The sequence below is a fragment of the Neolamprologus multifasciatus genome, chromosome 3 (genome assembly GCF_963576455.1).
Source record: "Neolamprologus multifasciatus chromosome 3, fNeoMul1.2, whole genome shotgun sequence".
Classification (NCBI taxonomy): Eukaryota; Metazoa; Chordata; class Actinopteri; order Cichliformes; family Cichlidae; genus Neolamprologus; species Neolamprologus multifasciatus.
This window is the reverse complement of record NC_140441.1, coordinates 13,180,991-13,199,774: the sequence shown is the minus strand read 5'-3', so window position 1 is coordinate 13,199,774 and position 18,784 is coordinate 13,180,991. Positions and strand designations below refer to the sequence as shown.

Here is an 18,784-nt window from a genome sequence, read left to right as displayed (position 1 = left end):
CTTAAGACATGAATTTTATACACTGCTCATCTACTATAAATACTTTTTAGGCCTGCCACTTCTTCTTTTCCCCACGACTTACCCACTTCCTCAATTTTTCCCAAGATATACTCTTCGGCAATCACCTTGATGGTGAAAAAATACTATTTTTTGCATGCCAAACTGGGTTATCTGTGTGAGTTTCCATAGATTCAGCTCAAGAAATGGGAGCAAATTATGTGTTTTACGAAAGGCTGCTAGTACCAGAATCAGAATCAGAGTACTTTATTAATCCCAGAAGAAATGATGTGGTCACATTTGCTCCAAGACAGTAAGAACAGTAACTAACTAAACTAAATTAATTAATACAATATATTAAGAAGTTACAAAATATAACAAAATAGCTCTAATTATAAATATCCCAGTATATTACAGTAACAAAGTACCTAAAGAATCCTCTAAAATGGACTGAAACTGAGTGAAGGCAGGTATTTTTGCTTGAAAATGTAACAAATACAAGCAAAGTACACATAAGGACACAGGAAAGTACGGCTGCAAGGAACATCAGTCATTCAAACACATACTCTCCTCTTCATTCGGATGTAATTAGGGCATCAAACGACATCAAAAAATGTGACTGCATTCGTGGTGATAAATGGGTGTCAAAAACTGTTTCCCATGGTACATAAAATCAAAAGAAGCTGACGGCAGGGCTAAGCTGACGTTAAAGCACAAATATAAACTGGTAGTGAGGGTAGCATAGTCACCGACCTGCGCGTGGAAGATGGAAAGGGACTTTGCCGTGTGTAGCGGGATGAGGACCCGAACCAGGAACTGCTTATGTTCAGACTTCAGCGGCAGAGCGAAGCCGTTTATGATGCTGGAACAGAGGAGATAAGAAGACAGTTAAAGGCGACCGTCGTTTCTCGGGGGTATGTGGGGGTTTTATGACAAAAAGCACGTGTACTTTTACTTAAGTCATCCTGTTTAAAAATCAGCACCACAACCCTCCAACTTTAAGGCCACCTGTCCAAAAACATCACCTGTTACCAAACGCGATCTTCTAACGAAAACGTTTCAATCAATGAATGGTGCGAATGGTGATATTTATTTACACCGCAGCATCATGTGTTGCTTCAAAAAAGAAAAAACCCTCCTCTGAGTCACACATGTGTACGCCTGTGCATTCATCTGTGCTCTCAGACTCTATTTTCGTACTGTGTCCGTTTCCGAGTGACTGGACAAGCGCGTGGTCTGCTCTGTTCACAGCTGCCCACGGAGAGAAAAGTATGAGCAGCAGAAGAGTGGGAACTAAACTTGGAAAGTGCGACGCTCATTTAGCTGTAAAACGAGCCGCCCGTCAGTTTTTTTCACGGGCGATTCATGTGTTTGTTTGCATCAGTCCGTCCGTTTGTCTTCATTTCTAATAGCGCTGTTGTCAGTTTAACAGAGGAGTCCTTCAGTAATATCTCCCTCCTGCTGTTCCTCTAATCTGTCTCTCTGCTTCCTCTCTCACCCTCTTTCTGAACGCCTCCCCGTCTCCTCTCTCACCCATCTCTCTCCCGCACTCTCCATGTGTGGGAGGAGCTATAAATACCTCTGTTACCACCAACATGAATACAAACCTCTCTCTCCTCTCCTGCTCCCTCCCCTCCCTCCTTCCTCCACTTCTGACTCACTGTTCACTCACTCGTCCCCTCTCCGGCTCCATCTATCCCTCCATTCCTCCTCCTTTTTCCCTCACCTTGGACTCGTCCTCTCCCTTGCCTTCCTCGAGCCGCCACTTGTTTCTGAGATCGCCTCACTATTGTCAAGAGCTGAAAAGTTACTGTTGGTCTCTTATGGCAGGAAAAAAACACTCTCAGTCTGGATACATCCTTCTTTTTAACTCCCAAGTATAACATCAGACAAGGAAAGACAAACACACAGGGCAGAGGCTAGACTCCATTAGCCGAAATTCCCCTGAGAGGAATTAATATTTATTGTTTCTGATACTGATTTGTTTGCATTCTTATTGCTTATTCCTTCTTAGGTTTATTGTCTTAGTCTTTCCATTTCTAAGTTATCATTAGCACATCTGTTTATCTGCTCTGGCTACAGACTTAAAACACGGATGCAGCTTCACAGCGAGGCTTCACTATCCAACATCAAGAAGCTGATGTTCATCTTTTACTCCCTGTCTGTGACTTTAAACTTGTGCCTTTGTGGGTTTCTCTGCCTTAGATTTGCCCTTGTTAGCATAACAAGACCATTAAGCTACCGCTATATAGCCTGCTAAAAAGCTAGGTTGTTATGTAGCTTTAGATTATATGTCAGCATCAAACCAGAACATCAGTAGCATTGCAACTCATCAGCTCACAGGTTACTTCACAACATTTTGAGTGAAGACTCATTATGCAATGACTGTTTGCAAGGATGCTGTTCTTTTGCACTGTAGACAGAGGGGCGCCTTGCTATCACATTAGCTCATCTGTACTTTAGCCGGATGAGCTAAAAACATTAAGCTAACTTAATTCAGATTTTTCTCTGGAGTCTGTTCTGTTTTAAAATGGCTTTCATGGCTACAGAAGAGGATTAAGGTCAGAATTCCCCCAAATAATTTTTTTTAAGTGGCCCTAATCCTCATCAATGCAAAATTGATATAATGCTAAGTACTCATCTAAGCTACTAAGCATCTAAGCTAATCTACTGGAAGCAGTACATCTACTTAAATCCAGAACTATTTTTGTGTCTACTGCAGATGACAAATTTGAGCAATATGACTGGAAATTTTTATTTGTTGCTAGCCAACAATACTAACAGTAGCTCTTTCTTTGGTGCTAATTCTAAAGTTACAACCTCTTCAGCTAATTAACAACAGAGCAATAAATAGATGTATACAAATAAATAAAACAGCTATAACTAATATCTGCAAATATGTAAACATGTGGATAAAATGTTATTACTATATTATTGCTATTATTATTATTGTACACTGAACAGTCTTACAGGAGCTGGTATAAAGGACCTCCAGAGGTACTCAGTCTTGTACCTTGGTGCAATCAGTCTTTGACAGAAGGTGCTACTGTGCTATTACTCTATAACTACCAGTGCATGGAGTGGGTGTTGATCATAACTGATTTGAGAGCATTCTTCTCATGGCCACCTGCTGGACTGTCTCAAGATCAGAACCGACCACTGAGCCGGCTTTCTCGATAAGTTTGTCTACTCTGCCCCTGTCACAGGGGAAAGGTGTCCGCACCAGCAGACCACAGCAAAGACAGAGCACTGGCCACCCCTGTATGACACTTTGTCCCAAGAGTGGGCAGATGTCGCTTGACCTTAGCCTCCTTAGGAAATAAAGTCTATTGCTAAATATTATTGCTTAGAATATCAAATGTAACCATAACGGGTCCACAGGTGTTGATAAAGAGGCTTTTTTCCCCCATCTTGGACAGAGCCAGGCTATCGCTTTCTCTTTAACCTAGTCTGATATGCTAGGCCAACCACAAGCTCAGCAGCTACCATGAAGACACGGTGTTGATAGTCGTTTTTTATATCTCACAATGACAGCATGCACATTTCACTGATTCGTCCATTCTTGCTCCTGGTTGTTTACATGTGAGGCTCAACATAAGAAACGCGTGTTTGTTTATCAGTTTGCCTTTCTTCTTCGCTGCCTCTTCATTTCTGTCTTCCTCATATTTTCCCTCACAAAAGAAGGCAAGAAATTAAACAAACCTGTGAGTCATATTTCGTTTATATCTTTAACCCCCACCTCCTCCCGCTTCTCTCCTTTCTGCACCATCGCCCACCTCACCCCTTTACTCATTCCCCTCCCTTGCTTACTCTCATTTCCCTTGCCGTCACCCTGGGTTGTCTTTACTTGATAAGAAAGAAGGAAAAATAAAAATGCATATTGTTTTATGTGCCGTGCAGATGCAGCAGCGGCTGTGCTTTGTAACCAGTTTTTGGTGCCGGCTGTCTCATAAACAGAAACAGCTGGCATGTATAGAGTATATGTGTGTGTGTGCAGCACAGCAGCAGCGTATAGTTCAAACGTGTGCTTTTGCAGACAAACCTGCCGAGGATTTCCAACAGTTCCGCAACTCCATTGAAGTGCTCAGTTTCATATATGAACCTGAAGGTCAGAGACAGGACACACACAGGCAAAAGCACTATTAAATCAAGCTACAACTGATAGTTAAACAACACTAAAAACAGGAATTAGATAAACATTAAATAAACAGTTTTATCTTTCTGTAAAATGACCTGTGCGTGCATGAAAGTTGCTAGTATTCACAAATTTCCTATCAAACCATGTCTGAAGCACACCTCTGTGACATTCACAGTTCCAGTGAAGTTTATACACGTTTTAGCAGTATCACTATTTAAAAGAAAAGTATTGCATTTTGTTTTCTTTGTTCTCTTTTAACATAGTTTTTAACGTACTTTAAAAAGTTTGTAGTGCAGAAAAAAGAAGAGCAAAGTGCAGACTTTTCTTATTTGCCCTGTTAAACCTATTTTAATATATTCAATTCAATTTTATTTTATTTATATCGCACAAAATCACAACAGCAGTCACCTCAAAGCACTTTATATTGTAAGGTAAAGACCCTACAATGATACAGAAACACTGGTGACAGTGGGAATGACAAACTCCCTTTTAACAGGAAGAAGCCTTTGGGACAACCAGCCATCTGCCACGACCAGTTAGGTTTGAGGGACACAAGACAAAAGACATGAAAATACTTCAAATAATTTTGAGTATAATAATGTTTTTGTTATAGTTACATTTTATAATTAAAGATTATTATATTTATACTGTCTTAAAAACACATCCTGGGGAATCTTGAAAGAAAGGCTCATATAACAGTATCATTCAGTATCAAACACAAACAAAGGCAGTAGAATTTAAAACATAGTTTTAATGGTAAAAGATATTCTATGAAAGTTTGACCATACTTGAAGTAATGTACTGAATGACCACGTATCATTTCCTGTATACCTATATGATGCCAGTACAAACAATGGCAATAAGAAACATATTTTTAAATAGCTCTGTAGAGCATTATTATCGCTTTGACTTTCAGATCAATCGATCGACCTTGAAGGACAGGTCAGAGAGGTCATGTGTGACGTGATGTTTTAAATGTTTACACAGTGCTTTCTATGTGTCGACAATCAACATCACACTTGTAAGAATCATAGTTTCCAAGTTTTACATCTTTTTGTCAATTTTGAACCAATATAATCTTCTATAATCATCTTCACGACTGATTGATCAACCAGTGATTTAGGACACATGTAGGATGAACATTCAGTGAGCTGAACACATTCATGTTGTGTTTGTAGGAGAAAGAATACAACTGATTAAAGATTAAAGCTAGATTTTACCTTTTTGCTACAACACTAGTTACATTAACAGTCCTGTTTTCACTCTTAATAATCTCCTTTATAAATTAAAAGTTCTAGTACAACAAAAATACTAAGCAGACACTACAATTAAGGAACTGCTGCAGGATCCAAAAGATCTTTTCATTTCTTTCTGAATTAACACTGCATGCAAACCCCTGTAAGGGCTTGGCAAAGTAGAGCCAAACCAATAAACCAATTTTGTTCTTGCAGAACAGCAATAGCTCATTTGGAGCTCAGGCTATAACCTCAATTAGAGATACAAAGAGCCAGCATTTAACAAGTATTCTCACAAGGTGCACGCTGGTTTAAAGTACTAACTCTGAGGTCATTTTGTGGCTGTAGCATAATTATCATTTATGCAGGATAGATGCACAAAACGTGGTTTCTGAGCCTGCTCCCCTTCCTGCTCATCGTCTTTGACTGTCATGTGATGTTTAATTATTCGTTATTTAAGACAAGGTCTTAAATAATCAGGCCCCATCTTATCTTAATGACCTTGTGGTACCATATCACCCTATTAGAGCACTTCGCTCTCGCTCTGCAGGCCTACTTGTTGTTCCTAGAGTATTTAAAAGTAGAATAGGAGGCAGAGCCTTCAGTTTTCAGGCCCCTCTTCTGTGGAACCAGCTTCCAGTTTGGATTCGGGAGACAGACACTATCTCTACTTTTAAGATTAGGCTTAAAACTTTCCTTTTTGCTAAAGCATATAGTTAGGGCTGGACCAGGTGACCCTGAATCCTCCCTTAGTTATGCTGCAATAGACGTAGGCTGCCGGGGGATTCCCATGATGCATTGAGTTTTTCCTTTCCAGTCATCTTTCTCACTCACTATGTATTAACAGACCTCTCTGCATTGAATCATATCTGTTATTAACCTCTGTCTCTCTTCCACAGCATGTCTTTTATCCTGTCTTCCTTCTCTCACCCCAACCGGTCGCAGCAGATGGCCGCCCCTCCCTGAGCCTGGTTCTGCCGGAGGTTTCTTCCTGTTAAAAGGGAGTTTTTCCTTCCCACTGTCGCCAAAGTGCTTGCTCATAGGGGGTCATATGATTGTTGGGTTTTTCTCTGTACCTATGAAGCGCCTTGAGGCGACTTTTGTTGTGATTTGGCGCTATATAAATAAAATTGAATTGAATTGAATTGAATTTTAAATGAGCATGGGTTGGGTGGAGGTTTGGTGTAGCTTGTACCTGAGGAAGATGTTGTTGATCTGTTTGCGGATGTAGGCTCGGAGGCCCAGCAGTTTTCCGTAGACGCGGTGCAGGATGGTCTTTAGGTACTCCCTCTCCCTCGGGTCCTCGCTGTCAAACAACTCCAGGAGCTACACACACACACACACACACACACACACACACACACACACACACACACACACACACGCATTTGCTATGAATGAAAGTCTGCACCTGTGAGTACTGCACTCTATTTCTGACCTCCTCACTCTTACAATTAGTCTCTCAAACTTCAGCTTCTGGAGAAAAATCAAACATTTGTACCAAATGCAGCAGGATGTTAACAACACATTAAACATTAACAAAAGTCAATTTTTAATACATGCACTGAGAGGTCGTAGTTGATGAAATTTGAGAAGTATAGCTGCATGTTTAAGAGAAGGGCTCCATTTCTTTACACCTTCAATGCTTTGGTTTTGCATCTTTCCAGAAGACAAAGAGAAAAGGATTACCTGCAAGACAAACTTCTGGTCCACGTAGCGTTTGGCCATGGAGGGCTGGAAGTCCGGGCTCTCCAGGAAACGCAGAAAGAACTCATACACCAGCTGAAAAGGAACAAACACCACAACATTACACAACGTGTCTGTGTTTTTATCTTCAGTGGATAGTGTGGCATCCAAAATGTCAAACTATTCTTTCAAAGACACACACGCATTTTGACTCATCTTTTCCTGAAGATGCTGTAAAGTGACTGTACATAATGTCTAAATGTCATCTGGGTAAACATCGAGTCTATGCAGGATTTCTGGGTTTTTTTGTAGGATTTGCATTTGTAATTGATGCTGGCTAAACTCATAATGTGTTGGCATAAAACCTGAGCCAACATTTAAATGATCTAAATGATCCCCCCTCAGGTAAACACTCAACACAGCATTAAAAGCAATTTAACCCCACTGTGAGAGAATTAACAGTGCTAAAGGCATATTTTGCCTGCACTGTGCTTTTTCTTCCATTACACCTTCGTGTTAACTTAGATGACGTCTTGTAAATCTCCAGCAACACGTGACTTTGCATGTCACACGGATGTATGGTGTGTACCTGCAGGTGTGGCCAGGAGGCTTCCAGTGTCGGCTCATCTTCCTCAGGGTCAAACTCTGGATTCTCGCTGGGTGGGAGAGTCCTGAAGATATTTACCGAGATCTGGAAAAAAATCATAAACGCAGGCAAGGAGAAGGAGGTAGTGTAAAGTAGAGAGACAGGAAGTAGAAAAGATGAAAATGCAAAGGGAGGAGGAAGAAGAAAAAGAGATTAGTGAAGAATAAATAATGCATTCTCGCCAATTGTGGATTTAATGGGCAATAATTCAGAGATGAAAGCAGGCGATGAATCCTTTTTAATACTCTATCGCATAATGGACGTGGCAGCCTTGTTACCTTCAGTAATCACCTGCAGTTTGAGGACGTTTGTGTCACTTTAACTCTCGGAAAAGTCGCCGCAACAATGAAACAATTCTCCTTCCGATGGAACGTTTCCAGGAGTAAAGCTGTTGTGTTTGGTGGGTGTCTGTGATAATTAGGGATGCACAGATACCGATACTGGTATCGGGTATCGGGGCCGATACTGTAAAATGTGTGTGTACTCATACTCGTAAAAGTTAACCGATACCATGAACCGATACCAACTTATTTCATTAGTCAGAGGGTGGCTGGTCATTTCTGTTGTCGTTTTTTAGATTGGCCACTAGGGGGCCAATTATTATTTTATTTGTTATTTATTTTATAATTTTTTTATATTTTATTATTTATATAATAATAATTATTATTTTTGTTTGTTTACAATATGGACACTCTGCAATAATTTAAAAGTTTATTTTATTCTCAAACCTAATTTGTATTTATTTTATTCCAAACAGAAGTGTTTATTTATTATTCTGAAAGCTCGAGACAGTGCCAATAGTTCAGTGATATTTTGTTAAATTACAATGTGGAGACTCTGCAATAATTTAACAGAAGTGCTTATTTTTCACTTGAAATTTTTTTGTGGTCATTTTTATTAAGATTTTATTTTTTATCGGCAGGGAATATAATAAAACCTGTCTTCCAATTCATTGCATTTGTGTGTGTGTGTGTGTGGTAGAAGTATCGTTTTTTGTACTCTGTATCGGCAAGTACTCAGATCCAAGTATCGGTATCGTATCGGTTTGAAAAAATTGGTATCGTTGCATCCCTAGTGATAATCTTTTATGTCAAATGACATCTACTTAGCAAGCGTGAAGATGTTTTGGGATGAGGGAAAAACGTCTTTCTGTGGTTTATGTTATCAGTTTCCAAGCAACTTCCACTACTGCTGGTCACACTTGAACAGCTGAAGGTTTAACTCGCCCTGTCGTTACTTGCTCATTTTAAAGCGCTGTGTGAATCTTGGATAGGCCAAAATCATCTAATCTGTTCGTTTTTCCATCTCACTATCTTTAAGATTGTTTATCTGCTGCAACTTTTCCTACTGTGCATCTCCAAACCTTTGACTATCAAAGAGGTCCAGAACATCAAAGTATCTTAAATTTGCACATTTCATTTTAAGCTTGATTAAATTACTATTTAAACAGCATAAACACTTTTTATTTGGGTGAGCACACACAGCCGCAATCATTCGGCGCACTGCTCGTTCGACAGCTGTCCAGATGTTGATCATCAACAGAGGGAAAACCATAGATGATGATCGGTAACAGCACTGTTGCTCAGAGTGCTGTATTGAAGAATATCAATGGAAAGTTGACTTATAGAGAAGGACAGCGTGATAGAAAAAGGTCTGCAAGCAACAATGGTGACCTCAGCTTTGAGAGGATTGTCAAGAAAACTCGACAGAAGAACTTGAGAGATTCATGAGTGGTGGGCTGACACATGAAGAGTGAGCACGCATAGATGTCTTCAGGAAAGCAGAACCAGAGACATCATCAGAAGCGTCTTGTGTGGACTAAAGAGAAAAGGAACTGGACTGCTGCATTATACACTGTGTTTTAGTTGGAAATCAGCATCCTAGAGTCTGAAGGAAGAGTGGAGAGGCTCAGAATCCAAGGTGTTAGAAGTCCAGTGTGAAGTTTCCACAGTCTGTGATGATTTGGGCTGTCATGTCATCTGCTGATATTGGTGATGGTGGCGTTTTTGTTTTTTACAAGTTCAAAGTCAACACAGCATCTGCCAGGAGCTTCCAGAGCACTTCATGCTTCCTTCTGCTGACCACAGTACTTAACTACTACTAATGGTTTACCGCGTCTGTTATTACTGAGCTTGATTGGCGAGCCCACTCCTTAACCCCACAGAGAACCTATGGGGTATTGTCAAGAGAACCAAAAATGCAGATGAGCTAAAGGTCACTATCAGAGCAGCAGTAACATCTCGTCAGTGCTGATCTGCTCCACGCCACAGCACAATGACGCAGTTATTTATAGGAAAAGAGAAACAAAAAGTCACGAGTGCATAAATGAACCGACTTTCTTTCTTGGCAATCGCATTATTTCCATGATGCATACGTGTTGACATCACTGTGAGGACGTTAGCATGACTTTAACCTTTAACTCAATACCACTGGGTAATAACACAGCATCACAGAGAGTCTAGCTCGACTTAAAGACTCTTAGGTTTGCAAACCTAGCCTCGCTTTTTCTTCTTGGCATGTTTCTCCTACGCTGCTTTCATTCCATAATGCTGCACTTGGCTTTAAGAGTTTGATTTCTAAGCTTTTTTAAGTTCATTCACTTTCCTTCCACCCCATCCTCTGTCCTATCAGCATTTTCACATCCTCTGGGTATAGCACCTCTATCTACTGCTGGCTTTCTTTTCCTGTTTCAGACCCTCCTTTCTCTCCTCCTCTCTTTATCCTCTGGGATCTCCGGAGTCCACACTTTCACTCCACTCTTTCTTCCTTTCTTTTCCATCTCTCACACTCTCTCTCTCACCATCTGTGCAGCCGATTGCTCTTTAGCACCTTTGTAAGCATTCTACTCTTCTCTCCCGTCCTCCCTTTTTATTTATCTATCTATCCCTCGCTCATCACCTTTGTTTATCTCCATTGGTAACTCCACCGGAGATCCTCCATTGGATACCACACTGACTAGCTTCTCTTTATTTTCCCCACAGCTTGGGATGGGCATCCAGGTGTTTGACAGGGACTGACTCACAGGTGAAAATGTCTTTCCGGCCTTCTAGATCTCTTCTCCCTTCAAGTATCAGGCTATCGATTCATTCGTCCACCCACCACTGTTTGTCACTGTCCATTTCCAAAATATTCCTGGTTTGGTTTTTGGATAGTGGATATTGGAGAATATTGCCTTGTACCTGAGGTCTCTTTTTTAACCCTTCCATTACTGTTTTAGTGCTTTTTAAAGTGCACTAATTTTCCACCTCTCTATTCTTAAACCGTACTACTGTAACTTTGTATTAATTGCATTTTTTTCTTTATCTTCGCCCGTGCCTCAGTCCAGCCCCTCAGTTCATACTTCGTCTGAAACAGGCTGTTTTAGGTCCTTTCTCCCAGCTTTCTTCTGATTGGCTGCCCCTCAGAAGCACGAGATTTCCACGGATGTTTGGAGCTTTTACTTTTTGTGGGCATAGCCACAGCGCCAGAGCATCTAAAACCTGAGCTTCAAGCTCACAGGGATTTGTATACATGCTATCCTCATGCTTAACATGAACATTTACCGCTGGAACCAGGATTTCTGCCAGTGTGTTGCAAGTCTAAGAGCGCTACCAGTATTTATTTTGGCAAAAGAAAGAACCTTTACATTAGATAATGTATCCTCCAAGCCCACATTTACTGTTATGTATTTCCACACATAAACAAAAGCTAGAATAAACAAGGGGATTAAATAACCAGCAGAATAACAGTTTTACTAGTTACGCTGCTATCCAACCACTTGTCTCCACTAATGATGTTTCAAGAGATAAATCGTTCACTGCTGTATGTAAATGATGTTATATATATTTTATGCTGATATCTGTACACATTTGTTGTTATGCTGGAAATGGGAAATAAACAAATTCCCTGGTGTGTTTGTGTTCCTACATCTCTTCATTGTGCAGAGCTGCATATACACAGTGCTGATGTCTGTCTGCGTCACTGCACAATTAACCAGTAAGCAAAAGGGGCGTGCCACATGTTCAATATTTAACTGTACTCGGAGTGCTTTAAATTAAGTACTATGTACTTGTTTTAAGGGATTTTTATAAGATCAAAGAAAAACAGTAACCATGTAACGAATAAAAATTAGAGGAACATTTGTGCATCCTTTCAGTTATCTATGAGCTATGATCTTTATCTTTGGGCTGGAATTGTTTGCACTGGTGCATCATTTTAACCCCTAACCTCCCCTCCTACTGTACCATCTTTATAGCCTCCGGGTAGAGAGGCTCTATGAGGACTCCTCTGCTCGTGGCCACGCTCTCCACCAGCTCGTTGAGCGCCGCACGTTTGATCTCCTTCCCTTTCAGGTCGGCCACGCAGTCCAGGAAATCAAACAGCACGCAGCACTGCTGCAGCTTCTTACAGAACAGGTCGTGCAGCTCTGCCACCGGGGCGTCTGGACAATTGAGAGGTAGGAAGAAAGAGAGAAAGAAAAACGTCAGACACAGAGGTTAAAAAAAAAAATGCTCCCCTGCGTGTAGAGTGTAACGCAGGAAGCTGGGGTTTACGTATTGTTTGGCGCGGATCCTCTCTAAAAGCTATTGAGGGATAGAGAATATTACTCTACAAACACATCTGTACACACCCACGCATACACACACGACTGTCCACACACACACCTTCCTCCAGAGGGCTGTGTTGTATCTCACTCCTATTACCTGTCAGATTCACTCCTTAGACCAGTTTGTCACGATGAAACTACCTGCTGCTGGTCGTCACGTTGAAATCTCATGCCTCCAAAAACTCCACTTTTCACAGAAAAAGAGAAAGCGCCTGATGCATTTGGATTACTGAAGCCCTAACTCATACAATGAGTTTTAAATTGATTCCACAGGCCTGGGGAGGTGGGGAGGAGAGGTGCAGAGGTGCGAAACTCAATGCAGCCTGTGAAGCTTTATGCAAAAGAAAAAAAAAACATAAAAATCCACACAGAAAATAGAGAGCTGCAGGGTTTGACAGCAGCCCAATGGGAATGCTTGGTTTCTTTTTATGAGTAACCAGATGATTGATGACTCAATAGCTAAAAATAGCAGCAAAAAATCCACATCTAAGTGAGATGTACGAGAGGCTTGCACTGAAAGATAATAAACAAATCCATACGGAGAAAAATTATGTTAAAAAAACTAGTGCAAAATACTAAAACAACTCCTCTGTGCTAACATGCTAACAGCAACAATGTAAAAATGCTAAGGTGTCATAGGATGACTGTCATGCAATATTTGTAGTGTTTTCTCCGTGTTCTTTGTTGAATGTGCTGACCTGCACGTGTATGACTTCATCCTCAATTAACGACGTAGATATGAAAACGTTTTACTCCAGAGTTTGCATCCGCTTTTTTGACTACATTTGATTACAGTCAATTTAGTTTTGTCACAACAATATTTCTTTCAAAGCAATTTATATTGTACGGTAGAAGCCTTACAGTAAAACTGAGAAAAGCCCAACAATCAGATGACTGTCTGTGAGCAAGCATTTGGCAACAGTGGGAAGGAAAAACTCCCATTCAACAGGAAGAACCCGAACCAGAGCCCGCCTCAGGGAGGGGCAGCAACATTTTTTAAAAATCCAATTGAACCAGCAGCTAAAATTTTAAAGTCTAAGGAGCTTGGAAGAAAAAGCATCTGGACTTCTTTAAGTTACTTGAAGACGGTTCACCTCTCATCTGAGAAGCTTCTTCAGCTCAAAGATCAAATGGTGGAGAGTCCCAGATCATCCCGGCCCTTCTGGCCTCAGGAAATCACATGATAGGGTGGGGCTAGGTTTCACAATGAGTTCACCCAAAACCTTGGCTGATTGTGACCCACACCCGTTCTCACACCTCGGCTCTTTTGGGGGGGACACTCTCATAGGGCTTAAATCTGGGACTCCCCACCATTTGACCTTAGAACTGAAGAAGCTTCTCGGATGAGAGGTGAAACGTCTTCAAGCAACTTAAAGAAGTCCAGACGCTTTTTCTTCCAAGCTCCTCAGACTACGATGACCTGGATGAAAGAACCTTCACAGACCTAAAACTTTAAAAATAACTAAGTACAGATACATTTTTCAGCATGCTAAGAGAAAAGTACTTAATGCATCTGTAAACTGGTGTAAAATTACCATACTTAAAAACATATGGCATTTAATTGCATTGAACTGAACTGGTGTATACTGGTTACTCCGTATCCTTTCAGTCTGCTATGTCCCATTAATCTCCCTCTGTCAGAGGAAAAAAATACAGCTTACCAGTGGCTGGGAAACAGTCTAGACTAACTGTGTTCGAAGGTTCGCACACTCACACACACAGCGGGAGTGGATTAATTTTAACCCTTCTTAACCCCCAGGTGGGAAGCACAGGAGGGATATGGGAGTGCTGACTAGAGCTCTTCCAAGCCCCAGACCCCTCACCTATTGTGGGCACACCACAGCCATCTGCTGCCTTTGGCACAGAGCTTCACAAGGATAGACGAGGACTGCCCTTTGCTTGAGGTGTGAGAACATGCTCTGTCGAGTCCGTTTTATTTCATCGTTTATGCCCTTCTGTGTTTTCCATACGGTAATATCTCAGTCACGAGATCAGTGACCCAGGTTATCCGAATTTGCACTTTGGGGTTAGGATCAAGGTTACGTTTTAGAGCCTGGTCCAGGTCTTGTTTCTGCTCCATGAGTAATCATTCCATCAAGCTCTTCATCCTGATGTTTCTACAACCTTCTTGCCTTCCATAAACACTAATGGCTGCGGTTGGGGCTGGCATCCACTGAGCTGCACTGAGTGGTCAATTTGTTCTTGAATTGGAGCCATTTCTCTGTGACTGGACAAACGTGTGAAAGCCAAGTTCGCACAATCTTCTGACTATTTGCGACGGGAAAAAAGCGAGTGTGAAAAGTCCATGGGTGAACTACTTCTTCTGACAACTCGGAGAACAAATGCGAGTCTAAAAGTACAAACATTTTCATGTCGTTGACGTGAAGACGTGTCCCACCGCTCCACTTTTCCTCGCTCCTTCCTAATCTACCACCCCCCGTCCTTCCCATCTTTGCAATCTTCTCTTCTGACTCCTCAAAGCTCCACACCCCTGATTTTCTCCATCCTCTCCCAACCTCTCCTCCCTTTCTGCTCTTCCTCCGTAGGCCGACTGTGAAGGTGAAATCTAATCCGTTTTTAATGGAGAGTAATTGTATGAAGATGTACCGTGCGGGACTGAGAGGAGGAAGGGAAAAAAACTAACACGGCAAGGTGAAAAGAAAAGGAAATGAAAAACTGTGTTTGTGCGCTCGTGCAGACAGGCAACGAGGACGGGAAGTGAGAAAAAGAGAGGAAGGATGAAGGGGATAAAGGGACTCGGTGGGTCGTGTGAGAGCAAGTGTGGGAGAGAGCAAACCAAAAAGCCGAGAAGAGAGGGGAAGAGTAGGGAGATGACAGCCACAGACGGAGCGGCTGATCTCACCCCGTCATGCCGCTTACAGGTTGACGTGGTTAGATTTAGAAAAAGAACTTACAAGGATACAAATTGAATACACAATGAGACGGCAGACGGATCAAACTGAGGCGACAATGAGCGCGTTTCAGTTTTTTGCAGGTCACTGCAGACTCGCTTATTCAAAGCAGCTTTAATATCATGTCAGTGAAGCCATTAGAATATCAACTAAGGATCTTAATCACACTGAGTCACTTGTGACTGAGCTATTTTCATGTTTTCTGACAATCCAAATTGACCGTGCTCTGACTGTAACACCGCTGCCATTAAAAGCAAGCGGTTACATTTTATTTTTCGATTTAGTGCGTCTGTATTAGCTCAGGACATCCATCATCGACGTGGCATACACAGACACACACACCAGCGTTACATCGCCAGCATACAAATATAATATATCCCTTAAAATATTCCCAGTTACACTCGTGTATTAGAGCCGGTAAGCAATCAGTACTCAAAAACTGCTTTTCTAATACTTTTTTTTGCTGCTGGTCTTCGTACGGCTGCAAAGAGAACAATTTTTTTCAGACATGAGAAGAATAATTGATCAGTTTGGTCTTTTGAACTTCTTTAGTTTTCCTTTATATGTAACGTTCTCAGCTTTAGGCTTTTTGTTTTGGTTTAACCTCATTTCCAGCGATAGGCTGGTATTTTGAGGGGAAACGGATCTAAATCCTGCTGAACACTGCCTGCCCATGACCAAAGAGTGAACAAAGTAGGCCACTTTGCAAATAAAGACCCAAACGTTTGTCTCGGGAGAGGTTGGAGGCCAAAACAGCGCCAAAAGGAGAGTGAATATTTGTGTTGCATTTGTCAGGTGCACAAAAACATGTCCCCAGGGTCATAAATGCAAATGTAAATGCTAATGTAATCAGACCACTGCTAGCAAACCCACATCAACTTTAGAAAGTAAGCTGCTTCCAAATGGCAAATTAATATATTACTGTACAACATCTTATTGATTTTTATTATTTAATCCATGAATTAAAGTTTTAGAGTTCAGGCCGCAATATGCTGTCGGGACAGATTCGACGCACCATAGCATGGTAATTTTAAAAAGATTAAAAGTGTGTTGAAGATGTTGATGCCGAGCATGTATATTGTTCACATCTACCCTAAAGACAGGGACTGTCACCCTGAAAAAAACCCCATTTCCACTAAGATAGAAATGTTTCATCATAGGACGAAGATGTTCACTCTGTGTTGCTGTGTACGGGTGGTTGTTTAGCTCAGAGGCTAGACGCACATAGTCAAAAACAGCAGCTCGGGTTCAATCCTGTCCTAAGTGTCTCTGCTGTCTTTCTTTCTGTGTCAACATGTTTTTTAACAAAGCTGAAAAGAATAACTGTGTATTCATTTGCAGTAACCATTCCTCTTAAGGAGAAAAGTGGGACCAAAACACACCAGCCAATTGCGATCACTTTCAGAGGGTCAGCGGTTCAGGTTTTCCCTTTAATGTGTCGCCCTTATGTTCACTACTATTGATGCACGATAAAAATACTTTCATATTAATTTTTAAAAATGCTGAAGGTGCAAAAGGAGTTGAAGGTATAAAAAAAGCAATTTAATTAGAAAGTTGTAACAGTAGCTGAACTAAAGTGATCAAGAGTTTATGTTCGGCTTAGGGAAGAAAATTAAATTAATAAAGAAGCAGTGCACAGTTTATGGGATAAAAGCTCACATATAATGTAAGAATGAAAATTAGGATCATTTTACTGATACACAGAAGTTCATTTGCACATAAACTGAAAGTCTTAAATAGCTGCCTCAAACAACTGGGCCACTATACCAAAATACGACCATTTATACAAAAGAAAGACACAATTACAAAATACAGAGATCTTTATGTGCCGAGGGGATCGCTTTTTCTCCTCGAATGCATTTTTATCCAAATCAGAGCAGCATCTTTGTGAGGTTTTTCCATTGAAAAATCAAAGAAAATCTACTGTCGTCCACTCACACCTGTGTGTATTATTTATTAAAGCCTAAAGGGTTTAAAAGAGTAACTAAACTGTTCTTTCTGCAGGTCAAAATACTGTTTTTATATTAAAAAATACTGATTTATAAATTCATATGATACAGTTTCATTTCATGTCTAAAACATTCAGGTTCACACAGTGGAGCTGATGTTATGATTTTTACTTGTTGCTAAAAAAAACACCTAAATAAATAAATTGTGTCAAGTGCTGTTGTCATGCATCTTGTCATGTAGAGTTAAATGCTAAATTCCTGACACAAAGCTCTCACTGTGCAACGTGGGAAGGCAACATGTCATAAAAATATAGTTTCATTAGTTATTATTAATCTTAGGCTCTCTTCTGCACTTTGTTTTGGGGCGACTGTGGCTCAGGGGGTTGGGAAGCGTATCTGTAACCAGAAGGTCGCCGGTTCGATCCCCGGGCTCTCTGTCCTGGTCGTTGTGTCCTTGGACAAGACACTTTACCTACCGCCTACTGATGTTGGCCAGATGGGCCGATGTTTCGGTCAGTCTGCCCCAGGGCAGCTGTGGCTACAACCGTAGCTTGCCTCCACCAGTGTGTGAATGAATAGTGGTATTGTAAAGTGCTTTGGGTGCCTTGAAAAGCGCTATATGAATGCAATCCATTATTATTATTGTCTTCCTCCCCTCACACCCCCAACTGGTTGTGGCAGATGGCTGCCCCACCCTGAGCCCGGTGCTTCCTGTTAAAAGGGAGTTTATCCTTCCCACTGCCACCAAGCTCGTGCTCAAAGGGCATTGTCTATCCCCTTTGTCTTCTTTATATATATAAAGGCAACTCTTGTTGTGATTTGGAATTGAAGTTTAATTAAACAGAAAAAAAAAGGTGCTCGATCCAGAGTCAACACTGCATTATCATCATTGTGGAATCACATGTTAACAGTTGTAAATTTGCGTTGTGCATCAGCAGCAGGGTGGTGATTGTGTATCAGACGTTTACCATGAACGAACGCATGACCTGAACAGATCTGGTCATGAAGACCACAGGCACGGATGACGTTTTAGCGAAGCTGAGCCATTTTCCTTTAAAAAGGGTTTGTTGACCATAAGAGAAATCTCCAGCATCTGCTTTCCACACAGAGAGGAGAAACGCTCGGTGGCTGATTAAGAAAAGACGATGGACCACGGAGAAGGAACAGACAGAATGTGACGTAGAGTAAAAATGTGAGAGGAGGGTAGGGCTGATTTGGTAACGGGAGCATTAAAATGTAAGAGCACGCTGCAACACCATCAAAACACAAACACTCACATACCCCCAGCTGCATGCGACTAAATATAGTCCTGCTGGAGAGCGACACAGAAAAGAAGGAAGAAGAATCTGGGGAGGAAACAGGAGAGAGGAGAGGGGAGCGGTACAGGGTTAAAAGATGACATCATCCCCTTCCTCCTCATCCTTCTGCTTCTGTCTCGCTCATCTATCCATCGATAGGTTCCTCCCTTCATTTTTCTCCTCTGGTCCCTCTCTTCACTCATTCATTTCCCTTCCCTCCCATCGCTCTGATGTTTTTTTTTTAAATAAGCAAGTACAGCTCTGCTCTTTAAATAAGAGTCATTCTGTTTGGGGCTGAGTGTGTGACACAGAGAGACGGCAAGAGAGGAGGACAGCTT

The 18,784-nt window shown here is 41.3% G+C and overlaps 1 protein-coding gene across 1 annotated transcript in view; it reads right to left on the bottom strand.

The window, feature by feature from the left end:
• ppp2r5b (protein phosphatase 2, regulatory subunit B', beta) overlaps positions 1-18,784 on the bottom strand; it is a 54,565-nt gene that overhangs the window by 15,328 nt on the left and 20,453 nt on the right. Inside the window, exons 2-7 of the mRNA XM_085141634.1 lie at positions 11,926-12,122; positions 7,646-7,747; positions 7,060-7,152; positions 6,566-6,696; positions 4,040-4,099; positions 751-859 (exon numbers count right to left, since the gene is read on the bottom strand). Of these exons, the coding sequence (XP_084997760.1) occupies positions 751-859; positions 4,040-4,099; positions 6,566-6,696; positions 7,060-7,152; positions 7,646-7,747; positions 11,926-12,122 (692 nt within the window). The remainder of the gene's footprint in view (positions 1-750; positions 860-4,039; positions 4,100-6,565; positions 6,697-7,059; positions 7,153-7,645; positions 7,748-11,925; positions 12,123-18,784) is intronic.